Genomic DNA, 16530 nt, shown 5'->3' with positions numbered 1-16530 from the left:
GGTGGCCAGCAGCCTGGTGGAGCTCAACAGCCAGGTGGTGGTCAACAGCCAGGTGGAGGCCAGGGTGGCCAGCAGCCTGGAGGTGGACAGCAACCCGGAGGAGGTCAACAACCCGGCGGTGGTCAAGGAGGTCAACAGCCAGGTGGTAGTCAAGGTGGCCAGCAACCCGGAGGAGGTCAACAACCCGGCGGTGGTCAACAGCCCGGCGGTAGCCAAGGAGGTCAGCAGCCTGGTGGTGGACAAGGAGGTCAACAGCCCGGCGGTGGTCAAGGTAGCCAGCAACCCGGCGGTGGACAGCAGCCCGGCGGTGGCCAAGGAGGTCAACAGCCAGGTGGTGGCCAAGGAGGACAACAACCCGGCGGTGGTCAACAGCCCGGCGGTGGTCAAGGAGGTCAACAGCCAGGTGGTGGTCAAGGTGGCCAGCAACCCGGAGGAGGTCAAGGAGGTCAACAACCCGGAGGTGGACAGCAGCCCGGTGGTGGCCAAGGCGGAGGCAGGCCCGGCGGTGGAAGACCATGAGGCGAATTGTAAAGCAATATCTATCTCTCCTTTACCTCTACTGTATCTCTCGGAGATTAGCCACTCGTTTGACTTACTTACAGTTATATGCAACTTAATACTTAGCTTACTTTCCGTTAATTAGTTAGCAATGTTACCTCTTGGTTTTATTTATATTACTAGTTTCTAGCTAACTTTACTAATTATATCCTAGACCCTTATGTTAGCTTCTAGCCCCTTAAATACTTTTACCGCTCTAATCTCCTTGTTGTTAGTCAACCTATTAAGATTTATTAACAGAATTTATGTTTTTACGATGTAAGATTCCAAGTCTACCTATTGCAAATCGAACTGAGATTTCCAATGTACCAAGAGTATCAGTCTGCAACTATTGCAAACCTGCCCTTCCCTTAGCATCCAGAGCCTTCACGAAGAAACCAGATACAAATCCGATTTATCCCGTTTATAGAAATAAACATAGAGAGGAAGTCGGTAGCTTAGCCTCTTCGCACATGACGTTCCTGCTAACCTCCATTACAAGATTAAATGCGGGTCTAGGTTTCGACCCGCCGGCTATGCATTTGTCGCAATGGGAGATGTTTTGTTGACAAGATTGTGTCGAGCCATAACTCAAAATGCAGGGAAGGAAGTATTCGCCTGTGTAATTACTCCGTCTCTGCGAGTGGCTATAAGCACTAATTCTTGTTGTAGTACCATCCAAAGAGTAACCGGCCAAAGCAAGTTGGTCTCTTTGTCCCACGTGAGATCTCTGAAGAGGCTATGATTTACACAGCGAAAAGGAACAGGCATCGGAAGAAAAGAAACTTTTGAAAGTGGGTAAAGCATATCCTAATATGCCACTTGAAGACAAGAAGCGATTTGTAAGAACCTATATGAGAACGAGCTCCGAGCAGGCCAGCATGGTTCATTGGCTCTTAAGGTACATTGTAGAAACATACACTCCTTGGAGCTTCAGTTGTAAGGAACATGTAGCCAGAGATGCTTGGAAGAAAGCGTACGCTATCAAATCAGCCGGGGAGGGAAAGGGTACTGAGACCCCAGAATAGGTTTATCCGAGTTATGCTGACTTTCCTCTTGTCCTGGCATCAGCAGGCGTTACCCATCCATATATCAACCAATTCTTTTCTTCATTCCTCCATTCTTTTACTTTCACAAATCCAGCCTTCTCCAAAACGCGATGGCTACCTGGGTTGTTGCTGAGTGCCTCCGCCGAGCATCGTTCTTCAATCAGAGCTTCTGGACTGGCGGCTATTTCTTCTTCACTGAGGGTGGTGTGGTCTACCTCCATCAAGACTTCAACACGAGGCAGCTTCCACCAAGCTTCCATGTACGCCTTCACAAACTCAGTTGCATAGCCCTTTCCCCAAGCCTCTTTTCGAAATGCATATCCGATCCCTGGCCATCCAAGCTCGCACTCTCGTCTGAAAGAGCCACCTGCACCAATGACTTCACCAGTTTCGAGAAGGCTGATGACATAACTGAAGTCGATCTCATGGTTCGGGGGAAGTCTTGTTAGAGTCCACTTCCTGGTTTCCTCAATGCTCTTGTCTGGGGCGCCTTGTGATGTCCACTTCATGACCTCTTGCTGAACTCGCATAGGGTGAAGGTCTTCAGCAGCGCCCTCATAGAATGGCTTGAGAACCAATCGTTCCGTGGTTATAGTTGGGCGGTCCTCCAATCGCGGGTATGGTAGTTGCGCAAGAGTCGTTCGGATCTGGACGAAGCCTAGTCTGTGCAGCTGACGTTCAGCCATAGTGTCGAGGATACCAGCTTATCGTGAACCTTGAATAGCGTAGTTGATTGAAAGTGAAGCTAGAGCTTTAAGATGGCAGAATGTGCTAGTTTAAGTCTTAAGCAGCAATTCAGAGAAACGGTCACTCTGTCTTTCCTCAACTCTCTTATCTACTCTGACTCACAATATTGTCACTGAAAGATGCCCAGAGGACAATTCCGACATCGGTACCTTCTCGCTAAGCCTTGTAGAGCCTAGTCTCCGAGGACCAACAGGACAATAATCTCCAACACCTGGATCGGACGATAAGCATTTACTTTGCGGCTATAAGCTCTTTCAACTGTCACAAGTCATGCCTTTCAGCCGGTCTTGACACCACAGAATAGTTATCTTTTGTTTGGCAGGTTCGTACAGAATACTGGGTTTTGCACTGCCACTTGTGGCTAGCGGGTCTTATCTTGTCTGACTGATACCCTGCCACAGGTGGCTGGCTCGTGGAGTAATCATCAGGCTCCACAGCTTCTGACCTCTCACCAGTAATGGATCGCATAAAACTTTACCTGTCTCAAAAGAATTGATGCTGTATATTTCACCCAAGCACACCGGAATCAGGTTGCTAAAGATGATGTAAAAGAAACCTTTGTTGTCCCAGATGATAGACTAGAACATGCGCCTTGTTCTTGATCGATCAAGTTGAGTTTTGCTTCTTTCTACAGAATACCCTACACCAGAAACAAAGAATCTGTGTTTATCATATACTGCTTCGTCACTGAGGGTTTCTAGACATTAAGTAATATTAAAAGATAGATAAGAGGCGCTGGGTTCAGTTCTCTGTTTGATAGAGTCATGTTCAAATACATCGACTTGACTCTATTCCATTTCTCCTTCTTGTTCTCTTGAAGATCCCGAGGTCATTAAATTAGGGTAAAATTCGTTTAGTACAGCAGGACGTTAGAATTCAGTGATGTGATATCTTTTAAAGAAACAAGGTAGGCTCTATCTACTACTATCGTGCTCTATAATCTTGACAATAGTCTTCGTGCACATCCACAATTGCTTGATGCCAAACATATGCTGTTTGGACCAGTAGCACATGCCACTAAACCTTTCTGGGGGAAGTCAAATCCACCAGAACAACAATTCGGGCATCCCTCAGTACCTATATCTATATGCTCGTAATTATAGAATCGGGACATCTTCGCCCTGTCAGCATAATAATCAGCCTTTCCAACTCCAAGTAACACCTTCAGAGAAGGGATCTGGCTCCCACTGACATCCTCGCCCATCGAGGTAACGCGCCAGTGGAGGTTATCCTTGAGGAACGGGATAACATTGTCTGGTTCCATGCCACGAAGCACAGATTCACCACCAGCGAGATGTGGAGTGTGCTTAATCTGGTACTTCCATCGTGTAATAAGAGCATTAGTGAGCACGACACGGCCGGTTGAGATTATCTTCTCTTCTTGTTGTTTTCGACAGTTTTGGCAACCTCGAATATTTGATGCTGGAACATCTGATGAGAAATTGATAATCTGGCCCACAAGAGAATCCACTTGTCCCATGGTGTACGGTGAATGCTTAGGTACTCTGCCGATGAAAATGCTGACGGTGAACCCCCTCCCACTGAGAGCGAATCTGTTGATGTCAGGTCGGCGATTGAGTGAAGTCTCAATGCTGTCAAGACTTACTTGTCGTACTCCACGTCGATCACGTAATCATCGACCCCAAGCAAATCCACCGCATTCTCTCTATACTCTCCAAAGCTCAACACAGGCAGACCATTTTGGCCCTGGATAGCTTGTGACAAGTGTGACGCTTGCACAGCCTCCCATGAAGCATTGTAATTTCTCGACAGTGTCTCACGTAGAGCGTCCAGGTGTCCTTCCTTGTCGTAGGATCCATCTGGTTTCAGGTACAGCCACTTCTCAAGACCTGGATAGGTGTAACCCAGCCTAGTCACTTCCCGCACCGCATTGGAAGTATAGTAGTCTCCATTTTCATTGCGAAAGGGACGCAACTCATCGGTGGATTTAAATGTGTGGCCAGCCTTGATCCAGAAGTTACCTTCGTCCTTGTTACGGATATCACTGTCACTGAACCACTGATCCTCATGTAATATCTGCCACATAGCAAACATACGATCGATGTTACTGTCGCATATTAGAACCAACACCTTAATCTGGGGCTAAGGATAACATACCAATGGTGAAGCCAAAAGATTGGGTCGAAAGCAGCAACTGTAACATCAGACATGTGTCCCAACAGGGCGATGCCATCATTAACAGTAGTCACGTCTCCACCACACCACCCATGCAAATTGTCGTGGATGTTCTCAATTGAATCAAACGCATAGCCCTTTTGATTATAGCCAGGACCCGACTTGGACTCTGGTTCCATATCTGGCATCCGCTTCGTCGCAAAATCCTCGAACCTTTCGATCGTAAGAACTCGATAAAATGCTTCTCGCAAACTGGCTGTCAGTTTACTTCGCTGCTTACCCCAGGTTTTCTTGTCTTCGTTGTCGGTGTTAGACACTGGGTCCCACTCGTAGCCGCGCATGGCTTGTTCAATCATCTTGTTGTTCTGTTTCCCATTCGTCCAGTTCTGGTCGATCGATCTGTGACCATCAGCGTATCGGCTGGTGCCAGAACACTCGTCAAACTATTCCATGTTAGCATGTGGAGGTCGCTCGTTCGAAGGGACGCTCACAGGAAGAGTGTACTTTAGTCCACTGTGCGTCTTCCCGGTATTTGGTGTAATTCTCAGATCTTTGAGTGGGTTCTCGGGGTCACTGGGATCCTTCAGGCTTTCATCCCCCATGGTCACGCCTCCGGGCATGGTGTATTGGTAAAATCCGTTCTTCACAGTACTGAAGCCAGAGGGACTTCTGATATAAAGTTCCTCAATCTGAACCACCAGTGGGATGTGGTAGTCATATTTCCCATCCTTACCTGGGCTTTGCTTCTTTCCTGCCCAGTCCCAAAAGGGAAATCGCCAGGACTTGGCTGCGTCAAGAAGTTCCTCTCGGTCGTTCTCTTGGAACTTCTCAGCCTCCTTCTTCATCATGTCACAGATAACTTGCTACCGAGGTTAGTTAAATACAATTGAGCATCCAACGGACAAAGTCTTACCTCCCAGAGCAGCATGTAGGGTCGATGCCAGGTAGTAAAGAGGATACTGTTGTGAGTGCAGTATCCATTTTCTGTCTTGCCCTCCTGCGCATCTTCGTCCCACGCAACAAAAGGCTTCCCGTGGATTCCTGGATGATGTTAGCTGTATGTAGCGTCAGGTAGTACTTGCAGTACAAACCAGCAATTTGGAACCAGGACAACCTCTCATGAGGACTCGTTTGAGAGAAAGCCCAGAAGGCAGGGAAAAACAGGGCGCGCTGGTTAATATGGATAGGTTCCTGAGAGAGGAACCACTCATCAACATCCATACGAACAGGAACCTCACGAAGAAAGTTGTCTCCATCGGGATCCAGACCATCCTGAATTCCTGTGATGCGATAGTGGCCATCACTTAAAGTCATTGTAGGATAATGATCAAGTTAATGGATAGCTTTACTTGAGCTTGCTTTATTTTGATCCTTATTAGTAAATCCCGCGACGTGATTAGCAGAGCGGGAATGACGTAGAAATTACAGTGTAAAAGTTGCTGGAGAACTTACCGCTCCGTCTTAGTGTGCGCTCGGGCTGGTGCTAATGCAAGCCGCAAGCCACTTTTGAGTCCATCAATACCTCAACAAGCTAGGTCTAGCGATTAGTTTTGCGGGCTATGCCGCTGTATTGAAAGCTGAAGAAGTGCCTAACGGGATTAGGAGAGTCTTTGCACATCTGCTTTAAGAAAGAAAAGAAAACCTGGATTGCCACTGTAGATACTTCGTTAGGCAAATCCTGGATTCCGACTGAGGAGTGTTGTCTCACTTGTCGCCAATGTCTTACGCCCAGACCCATTAGAGTGGGTAGGTACAGAGGGAGTAGCTCTTAGCAGTCAAGCGTGCAAGGGAGAACTCTTAGCAGTCGATCCAGCTGGCCAAGGCCTAGCCCTGCTTATCTCCATTTGTTTATTGGACACAACAAGCATAACCGATGTCTTCGCATTCCCGTACCTCCATCCGCATATTCTAATTCAGCCACTGAGTCTCCCTCAGCCAAGAACAAACCGCCACCAACGGTTGAAGGGAGGAACAATAAACGTGGTTAAGTTCGGGCCTTTCCCTTTCTTAATTCAGATGACAGTATCTTCTCATTTGGCCTTTCAGGGCAAGACATTCAGTAAAACTCATTTTGGACTACAGATCTTAACCCATCAACATGTATTTTCCATCATCAAGGGTGTTCTCTACAATTCTGGCCGTACTTTTTATAGCCGGGATTTCTCTCAAGTCTTTCTTACCCAATGACGACCCTTACCGTTGCCGTGCGGTCCAGAACACCGGTCGGTGGATCGACCCACCAGACGAAAAGGGCCATCGGTATCCGTTTCATCAATGGCAGCCGGATGGATGCGTTTTCCATCAGTACGATTCCAGTGACATCCGTCAATGCACAGAAGGTCGTCGAATTGTCGTTGTGGGCGACTCGACGTCTCGACATGTAGCCTATGCCTTCAGCCGTCTGGTACGTTCAAATTAGACTACATCAAAGAGGGAGTGCTAACATTAGTGGTTCCAGATCAACAGGAAACAACACGAACAGGATACGAAACTTGAGGCCTTTCCGAGGCTGCGAGACAATGTGAACTTGACATACGATGGTCAGCTAATTCAGCGACTCTCAAACGTCTACCTCAACAGTCACGGCAAGGCGCAACAAGAAAAAGAAGGAGGGTTTGTTCCGAACCTCGATAAATATGCTGAAGAGAAGACAAACCCACCAACGATCAACGATCAGGAAGGCCCTGCTCTGATCTACATGGCTGCGGGTCTTTGGTTTACAAACAACAAAAATGGGTCAAGGAATGTGCCATGGGAGCCACGTTTTGAAGATTACCAAGACCGATTTAACGATATATCCAAGTACATCATTGATCATACACCTGACATTGACCCGTTCACAGCGCCTATGGATTCATATGACGGTATCGGCAATCAGATCTTCTATGGTCCCGCCTCAGGACCTTGCTACCAAGGAAACGAATCAGAATCAATTGATGAGAGTAATCGCAAAGCATCAGAGGTCATTGACATGCACAACTGGTTACACGAAACCGAACAAAACCATAGAATCCCCATCTTATGGTCCGTCGTTGAAGTTGTTGCAAATCAGAACAAGACTTGGATCGATCCGCTTGAGAAGGCAGCTCATGTTATCGACTCAGTTTCCGAGGCTCGTGCGAATATTGTCCTCAATCTGCGCTGCAACGCAAAGCTCAACCGGATGAAGCGATATCATGCTGGGACTTGTTGTACTGATTATGGTGGCAACCAGTATAGCATTGTTGTTCTTCTCAGCATTGCATACCTGGTCGCTTGTGTCATTTGCGAGCTCCTGCATCTTCTGAACCTGAAGCAGTCTACATGGACCTTACTCAACATGCAACCAGGGTCTTTTGTACTGGTCTTGCTCATGTGTCATTTCGGCGACCGCACGCAGATGATGGCTAAAGGAAACAAGCTTTGGGAGGCAGAGGGGTTCGCGGTTTTGTGCGCTGTCTGTCTTGCTGCATCGCTTTTCACAATTCGGCGTTACGGCTCCAAGTGCCCGACCAGCCAATCTTCAATAGATGAAACCTCGGAATCTCTACTCCCAGAGAGCGAGCCATCGCCACTATCAGAGAAGCTCGTACCTCGCGACCAAGATGAACCTTTTCTCTCCCGGAACCAGACAGAAGAGTGGAAGGGTTGGATGCAATCCTTTATTATGGTCAATCACTGGACTGAAGCGAGCAAGGGTAGTATTTCCATCTACATTCTCTTTCGCCTATGCGTCGCTGCATATCTGTTTCAGACCGGGTATGGCCACACTCGCTACTTCATCCGGACAGAAGACTTCTCCTTCACCCGCGTAGCAGCTATTCTACTTCGTTTGAACACTCTAGCTTGCTCTCTGGCCTACTTCATGGACACAGACTACATGTTCTATCACGCTGCACCATGTGCGTCATTCTGGTTTCTTGTCGTCTATGCAACAATGGCAATTAGAAGACAATACAACAGCGATGTTCAACTCTTACTCACAAAGGTACTCGTTTCTGGTATCGTGGTTTCTTTAGTCTTGTCATCGTTCTTCATGGAGTGGATATTCAGCTTCCTTCAACTTATCTTCAACATCCACTGGAGCCCTGGTGAGTGGACTTACCACACCACACTCGACTTATACATTGTCTATCTCGGTATCTTCACCGCTATCATCCAGCACAAGATCGGCAGCACTTCCATCAGTCTGGCTCTCCGCTCAGTCTTGGCCTTGGCCAGCACAATTGCCATCTTCTTTTACTTCAGTAAGACTACAGGCTTACATACCAGCTCCTATGATTCTTTTCATCCTCTCACTTCCTGGATCCCGATTTTGGGGTTTATTACACTCCGCAATATCTCGACGTATACCCGAAACTATCACTCGAGGGCAATGGTCTGGGTGGGTCGTCACTCACTAGAGATATCTATCCTTCAGTCTCACCTTCTCCTTGCGGCTGACAGAGACGGAGTACTTATTGTTGACGGTCTCTTCGGGGACGGATCCATTCTAGGTGATCGATGGAGAACTCTACTGATATTGTTACCTGTCTTCATCTGGGCATGCAATGCTGCAAAATCTGCGACGGCTTCCATCCTTGAATTGCTGTTGCATAAATCACCCGAGAATGATGATCTTGAAGAACCTCCTCTCGCTTGGTTAAAGGGCCTGGGAATAACTCATGTTCCATACCTACAGATCAAGGTGGCCTTTGTGGTATTAGTTATATGGCTTATGAATCTGTTGAGTCCTCGAGATGAGCTCACAGCCCCTCCACCAGGCGGGCATGAGTTGAGCGTGTACTAGAGTAGATAGATTCGAGGCTCAATCGAAGAAGGCTAAGCACCACCACACCTTTACTTTCAAGTTTGGGAGCAGGTGGGTTGAAGAAGAAACGACACTTAGGTAAGGGTATTATAAAAGTTAGGATAGTTTACTTTAAGCTTAGTGCCTAAGCAAGTCTAAGTTATGGGACTGAATCTCCGGCCGAGACTTCAATTTCTCAACACTCTTTGAGGGGTTTATTCTCGCTTTCGAGGCTCTGAACGCGCTCTTTATCTCTGCATTAGGCGTTGGGTTCCATTTATTGTTCATCGTCTTGAGACGTTCGTAAATCTTGGCAACGAAAAAGGTCTTGCTCTTCAATCTTCCCAAGTATAATATGTAAATCGTGGTCGGAGGAGGCTTCGAAGTCTTGACGAGGACGGTTCAGTGTGCGAGGGCGAGACGATTATGTCGTAGGAAGGAAGGCTCGGCCGCGGATGATCAGCCTCTGCGCCTTTACCGCCGTCGAGGCTAGCGATACCTGATTAAACAGCGTCTTCCTTCCGGCGTCCCAACTTGACGCGTCGCCGATGGACCACCATTGCGTGGATCCTCTTGGGTATCTGGCTATATGTAGAGGGACGGGGTATTCGAGATCTGACCCAAAGCATTCAGTACGGTGCCTGATCGGCCGCGCGTGGGAATGATAGATACTTCAGCATCTTCCGATTTGTCTTGTCGAAGAATGTCGAGGCGCGTCGTGAAAGAAATGTGCTCGTATTAGAGATCGGGGTCGATTAGGACGCGTCGTATTACCCCATGTTCATCCGACATGGCATAAATCGTGATGTCGGACATATCTACATTAGTAACGGGCTCAATCCCTTATTCAGGTGGGAAGCCAGAGCTCAGCTTCATCGGCAGGCGACGCGTCGGTCTCGAAAACATAGCTAGCAGACCAGATCACCAAAGCTCCAGGACACGGCAGGACTTGAATAGCGGGTCCCTTCTAAAGAGCCCCGACTATTCCTTTGGAAAAATTGCTTCGCAGTTCCAGAGACCGTATCTAGGACGGAGTTTACGAACTGTAGCGACGATTTACCAGCTCGGCTTGGTTGATGGTGTCGAGACAAAATGATGGAAGGGAGAGATTGCTTTCCATGGAAACCAAGAGGTGGGGGTGACGCACTCAGGTCGATGCTGATTGGTTGGACTGTGGGCTTGTCAGCAACTGAGAATAATACCCTGAAGCAGAAAATATCACACCTAAAGAGACTGAAGAATAAGATCGACGGAGGGAATTGATAGCGAGATTGACACTTCCATAATCCTTTTGAATTATTAGAGAAACTTACATTTGTTATCTCGGTTGTAGCTCTCATGGATATCGGATGTTTTGTTCTTCTCTTTTTGGAAAGTTACAGGGTCTGTATCTCAACAGAAAAATTCTACTGTGATCAGCACACTCTGGTAAACAGCTTCAACATGTGTGATGTTAACCTTCACTTATAAAAAGACAATTCAATCTAAGTTAAAGATGGCAGCAATTGCCAACAATCAAGTTCTATACTACTGCGTAAACTATCCCTTTGCTTGAACTCAAGCCAGGTACAAACGTAGGAAACAGGTGCCTAAATCTTGACCTCACTGAAGTTCTAGTTCACACCCAGCTTACCTGTCCATTCCCCTGCGCTTCGTCCTCCAGTCTGCGCGCTCTTCATGTTCGCCGATCAATCGAATCCCGCGATCACACGCTTTTCTGCCCCTCAGCCTTGATCTGGTAAAGCTATACCTACTTTGACAATGTGAAAGCAGCAGTTTGGCCCTTGTAAGAGCCGGTAGTCTATTGTATAGACTGTGAGAGACAAGATTCTTTTGATCTTACTCCTCCGACTTTTCGACTTCCTTGGATGGAGTCGCAACCCGGGAGGTCTTTTCGTCGATATCTTCCTGTGAAGCCGCAAGCATTTCCTTAGAAGCAGCAGTCATCTCGGCCATATCTCGTGCCTGATCAGAGAGGGCAGTCTCGAGGTCTTGTACTTCCTTCTGTAAATCCTCAATGTTGGCATGCTCTTCTGCAGAAGCAGAGTTTCTATCATCTTTGCGATTGTTCGCCTCCTTGAGCGCAGCTTCCAGAATGGGGATCTGGGCGAGCTTGGTATTTAGTGCTCCTACTTCCCGATCCACTTCGGCCAGAAGGTTGGAGTATTTCTCCATGAATACTCCCACTGCTTCCTTGCCAGCTGGACTACCCAGCTCTTGGAACAAGGCGAGGATGTCCATAACTGAAGTCCAGGTGTCTCGGCCGAGATCCTCGATGTTGGACATTGTGGGCTGTTGAGGTAGCAGATATTGTGAAATTGTTGATGAAATGTTGGAGCAAATGATGTTAAGGGAGTAGCTGCGGTATGTTGTGTGTGACTGTTTTGCTGTCTTAGGTAGTAGATGAAATTCCTAGTAAGAACTTTGTGTGTTGTGTAGTTGTTGTGTAGATGAGTTGATTGAGGTTGGAAAATGTGCAGCGACTGGAAGACATTTATACCAATGCTTCTTTACTTCGCTCAAAGAACAGCTCTGTATTCGATGTACAAGTAATGCACTCGAGCCCTTGTGTTCTATTGAAAAGTCGTAAAGCTTTACCGGACGGTAGTACTTGTTCAGTACTTTACTGTCTTGTTTCAATTTCTATTTCTTTGTAAACACGTCAGTAGACCTGCAAATAACTGTGTGTTGTAACAAGAAACCGTCTATCCGTTTTAACAGTCTATGTTCATAAGCGGCTAAGATAATGTTAAGTTATAGTTGTAGGAAGCTTCTACTGGACAGTGTATTACTGCTTACAGTTTATCATATTGTGCGGAGAACATAGCAGGTAAAATAACTTCTTACAGAATTACGATACAAGGATCCGAGCTCTCGATGAAATTTGGTTACATACTCGACGTTAAAGAACTACTTGTTCGCTACTTTACCATATACTGATACCTCACGTAGGTCTTTGTATCCGCTATTAAAAGAAAATATATTGAACGTCCAATAAGTTGCCCCTACCTGAATGGGCAGATCGTGAGCTGACATAGAACTGTTGCGTCTAATGTCGATTCAAGGGTGACGGCTAGGAAGATTACACACACAAAGGACGATGGCACTGTTCTTTTAATCTCAAGGCTTTATTGTCCAACTAAATTGGTAGACTAATATAAATATGTACAAGAATTAATTCCAACACTGTTTAACCAGTGTATCGGAGAGAGAAGAGTCCTCGCTCAATAGAGCTAACAACAATGTTTCCACTCTGGAAGTAAGGGTAGACAGACCAAGCACCGTAGAACTCAGCCTCACCACCGACCTCATCATCCTCGGGGTGAACATCGAAGAAACCGATTTCGTTAAAGCCAGCACCAGTGTCATCCTGGTTGATGGAGGACACGTTGACCATGCGCAGGCCAGAGCCGTAGTTGGCTTGGTAGGAAACTCCACCGATGATGTACTGGTTGTGGTCGATGGAGCGCTGAGGGGACTTGTAAACACCACGGAAGACAGGGTACTGGAGGTCCTGAATATCGACGATGTAAGTGGTGGTGTGCTGGTCAGCTGCAGGACCAGTCTTCTCTTGCTCGTCGAGCTCATCGTCGAGGAGGAGGTACTTGTGGTCCTCGGTGATCCAGCCCTGGTGGGTGTATGTAGCGCCGTTGTATGTGGTGCGCGACAATTGACGGGGCATGGTGCGTCGAGAGATGTCGACGATAGTAAGAGCATCCTCGTTGTAGTTGAAGCAGATCTCCTTACCCTGGTAACCCTTTTGGGGTCCACGGTAGATGATGCACTGGGCATCGTGAACATATCCATCGTTGCTGACACAGCCAGCATCCTGGGGTCGGGCAGGGTTGGACACGTCAATCATCCAGAGACCAGCACGACACTTGAGGCTGGATTCGGTACCAACAGCAGCGATAAGGTTGGTAGCTTCATTGGCGACAATGTTGTGGCTGCTGCCGAAGCCAGTGAAGTGGGCGGTCAAGTCTCGGCTGACACTGTAGGTGGGAGGGTTCTTGGGGTCAGCCTTGATGAGCTTGGTAAGGTCAAAGATCTGAAGACCGTGATCGGCGGCTTCGGATCCAATGTAGGCGTAGTTGCCGATGACCTTGATGTCGCGCCAAGATGAAGCGACGGTCTGGGTGGGGAGACGGCCGACGTAAGTCAAGCTTCCGTCCTTGTGGACTTCGGCGAAGGCAGTTCCGTCAGACTGACCAACGAGAGCAAACTCTCGTCCGGAGGAGTGAGTCCATCCTGAACAGTTAGCATTATCCCCTTCATATCACAATAAGAGTACATACCCCAAACATCGTTACCAACACGGGTTCGGCTGCCCATGTCCTGGTGACGAAGGAATCCCTTCATATCGACATTGTTGCAGGAGTAACCCCCGGCCTTTCCATCAACACAAGCTGTAGAGGAGGCAACCTTGTAACGGTCCTTGTCGAAGACACCAGAGGCAGCCTGCTTCTCAAAGAGAGCAGTCTTGCGCTGGCGCAGGACACCCATGCCGATGGCATTGGGGGCGGAGTTAGCACGAAGGAAGCCCTCATCGAACTTGGCCGTGTTGATCTTGTCTTGAGCAACGGCAGAGCCGGCCAGGGTGGCAAGGAGGAGAGAGGTGAGAGAGGCCTTCATTTTGATGATGCTACAACGAATGTGGATGAGAAGTAAAGAGCAAGATTGAGCAGATTTTAATCGACTCTTTATAGTCAATGTTGCACTACCAAGATTACGGTACCAAGATCTCGCTATCTATAAAGGTTCGGCGATCTCTCCTGGAGAGGAAGCTGGTTCTTGCTCTTAGCCCTTGTGCCTGGTTCTTTTGTTCTTGGCGTCCTACACAGCGAAGGCAAACACGATAAGGCCCTCAGCCTTATCCAGATCAAGCGAAGCGATATCTGCCCAGTGAGGGGAAATGAAACCCAAGATTCGATGTGTCCAATAATGTCGCTGTTGAGATACAAGAGGTTGGTGATTGGCTCCCCAAAGTAATTACGATCTTCGGGGTTAAAGCAGGGGTCGAGAAGCATAAATACGGCACCTAAGCCGTTAGTCTGCATAGAGATAAGTGCAGGATAAATAAAACCACCAGTCATACAGACCGCCAAGCTAAAGTGCCGATCATCTACCACTTTAAATTCATGCATATCTCATCGATGCAACCCCATTGCCACTAAAGACCCGCTGACCAATTGACCAGTTGCCTGTTTGGGACAGTGATCCGCGAAGACGCCATGTGACCTACTGGAATAAGGTAACAAAGCGCTCTGGGCATTCTTGTTCGTTGGCTGGTCCTTCTGTAGGGAGGACAAAGGGACCAAGGTGGAGGACTTTTTGTAAGTTCGCCATGACTCGGTTGTATGGCAAATGGGGATTCTTGCAGTGGTGGTAGGTAAGTCGGCGGTGAGTTGGCCCGACCGGTTACAAAACGGGACTGCAAGGTATCTTAGTAGGATAAATGTTTCTAGAAGATAAGTTTATCAGCGATGATAACTGGATGTTCCTTGTTTTGCTTACCAAAGCTGACGACAATACTCAGACGAAAATATACTGACAATAGTAAATACAGGACTTCCTTCCGTATTTCCGTAACGTTTCCGGGGCAAATCTCCTTGAATGAAAGGCTATCAGTTTCTACATGCGTGTTAGTACAGTCTTTTGGACAGGCAAAGTCGAATTGGACTTCTTTCTCTGCACTATATTCACCCAGACTAAGCCACTCAACATTTGCAGACCTCCATCCCCGACACTGTTATCTGCAAAGGAATAAAAAGATAATCCTCTAACCTTGAACGAAGCATTACGGTAGTAGTCTGTAAGAATACTTGTGGAAAATACCCGGTGGTAATATGTAGATTTGTAGTTGTAATTTAGGTTTGCCAGATTTTGCTTGATAGAGAGAATGATGCCGCTACTGATCAAGGCATAGCCCCTAATTTATACTTATTAATAGTGAATCGCATCGTCTAATATATAAACGTGCCTGGAGCAGATGCTAGATTGGATGTTTTGATCACTTGTTTGGCCGTTGCTGATCTAGGGTGCAATGCTGGCAGAAATATGGTCGAAGCCTGGGTAGACCAACAAGCCAGTCTCGACGCATTTCGATAATATTGTAGTCGCTACGGGCTTGTCCTTGCTCTCGGTGGTTGTTTTGGCAAGGTTAGTCACTGTGGTGTCAGTTGGAGTGCGGTTGAACCATTGAAAATTGTGATCGAGTTGTCGAGCAAACTTGTTAGAACCGATGTGCCTGTATCGAGCGAAAGAGTTGAAGTCTCAGTAGTGATGGTAGTGTGAGTGTCAATAGTAACAGTGGACGATGTCTCAGCCAGAGTTGCATCGGCAGCTGTGGTTTTTCCACACGAGAATGGCATACCAGTAGTACCCGTGGACGAGGTTTCAACATGGCTGTGGACAAGGCCTCATTTTCAACAGTCGACGAAGTAGCATCGAGGTTTGCTACGGTAGTCGTCGTCGGTTGACAAGGGATAGCATCTGCCCCAAGCAGAGCAACGGCCGGTGCATTGAGAATTGGAACGCGAACCATGGTAACGGCAGTGCGAGTTAAGCGAATGTGAGGCTGGGAGAAGAAGACCTCCGCTAGGTGGAAGAAGCACTACTCTCGTTTTTTAAGCCGATAATCTTTATCTCGACCTTTCAGTTCTGTTGTTAGTGGCGCAAATTGGAGACTCGGCAACTGGTTATTGCAAGAGTAACGACAAGTCAGAACATCGTTACAGCTGTAGCATAGCCACATGTACTGCTGCTGGTGATGCCTCTGCGTCAACATCCACTGCTCGAAGATACGCGTTAGTCAGACACCGCAACCTCAGAAGCCCAACTATCCACCAGTACAGACAAGTCATCTGCTATCAGTGGGGCACCGCCCCTTTCAACAGATGCAACACCAAGCCCAGCTATCGTACATGCGCCTTGTCGACTCGGGCGGCACCGACTGTAGGTCGTCATCCATCAGTTGTGGCCCAATTGGATTGGAGAAAATAGACCACAGAGCTTAACTAACGCATACTCTTATGATTAGACTCACAGGGCTTGAGGAATGCTGATATTGACTGCCTACCACGTAGTATGCATGTAGATTCCAAAAATGAACAGAATGACGCCTGTCTTTCCTCCATCAGATAAGACTTTCAGATATCTGGAGTTTCCACAAGGCATTATGACTCCTTTGCCCATGCATGACCTTTTTTCACCCTGCCGTCATATGAGGTTTAGGCAGGCTACAAAATGCCTATTTCCTTGCCTCCCTCCATCCGGCTTTTTTTTTTTTTTTTT

The 16530-nt window shown here is 47.5% G+C and overlaps 5 protein-coding genes across 5 annotated transcripts; 1 reads left to right on the top strand and 4 right to left on the bottom strand.

The window, feature by feature from the left end:
- Positions 1 to 1576: 1576 nt before the first annotated feature.
- Positions 1577 to 2272, bottom strand: FIESC28_11542 (uncharacterized protein; the record flags this gene model as incomplete). Its single annotated transcript, XM_031165664.1, has 1 exon — positions 1577 to 2272. One exon carries the CDS (start codon positions 2270 to 2272, stop codon positions 1577 to 1579), a length of 696 nt encoding a protein of 231 aa, XP_031010281.1.
- A 975-nt stretch (positions 2273 to 3247) lies between these two features.
- On the bottom strand, positions 3248 to 5783 carry FIESC28_11541 (uncharacterized protein; the record flags this gene model as incomplete). The annotated part of the gene is made up of 7 exons (XM_031165663.1): positions 3248 to 3360; positions 3411 to 3886; positions 3940 to 4401; positions 4452 to 4912; positions 4961 to 5332; positions 5383 to 5510; positions 5561 to 5783. The coding sequence occupies 7 exons, from the start codon at positions 5781 to 5783 to the stop codon at positions 3248 to 3250; spliced, it is 2235 nt and encodes a 744-aa protein (XP_031010280.1).
- Positions 5784 to 6567: 784 nt separating this feature from the next.
- Positions 6568 to 9237, top strand: FIESC28_11540 (uncharacterized protein; the record flags this gene model as incomplete). Its single annotated transcript, XM_031165662.1, has 2 exons — positions 6568 to 6873; positions 6928 to 9237. 2 exons carry the CDS (start codon positions 6568 to 6570, stop codon positions 9235 to 9237), a joined length of 2616 nt encoding a protein of 871 aa, XP_031010279.1.
- A 1839-nt stretch (positions 9238 to 11076) lies between these two features.
- Positions 11077 to 11523, bottom strand: FIESC28_11539 (uncharacterized protein; the record flags this gene model as incomplete). Its single annotated transcript, XM_031165661.1, has 1 exon — positions 11077 to 11523. One exon carries the CDS (start codon positions 11521 to 11523, stop codon positions 11077 to 11079), a length of 447 nt encoding a protein of 148 aa, XP_031010278.1.
- A 904-nt stretch (positions 11524 to 12427) lies between these two features.
- FIESC28_11538 (uncharacterized protein) lies at positions 12428 to 13869 on the bottom strand (the record flags this gene model as incomplete). Its single annotated transcript, XM_031165660.1, has 2 exons — positions 12428 to 13485; positions 13533 to 13869. The coding sequence occupies 2 exons, from the start codon at positions 13867 to 13869 to the stop codon at positions 12428 to 12430; spliced, it is 1395 nt and encodes a 464-aa protein (XP_031010277.1).
- Positions 13870 to 16530: the final 2661 nt, after the last annotated feature.

Source organism: Fusarium coffeatum (genome assembly GCF_003316985.1).
Source record: "Fusarium coffeatum strain FIESC_28 chromosome Unknown BRIP53273_contig_425, whole genome shotgun sequence".
Taxonomy (NCBI): domain Eukaryota; kingdom Fungi; phylum Ascomycota; class Sordariomycetes; order Hypocreales; family Nectriaceae; genus Fusarium; species Fusarium coffeatum.
This window is presented reverse-complemented; position numbering and strand designations above follow the sequence as displayed.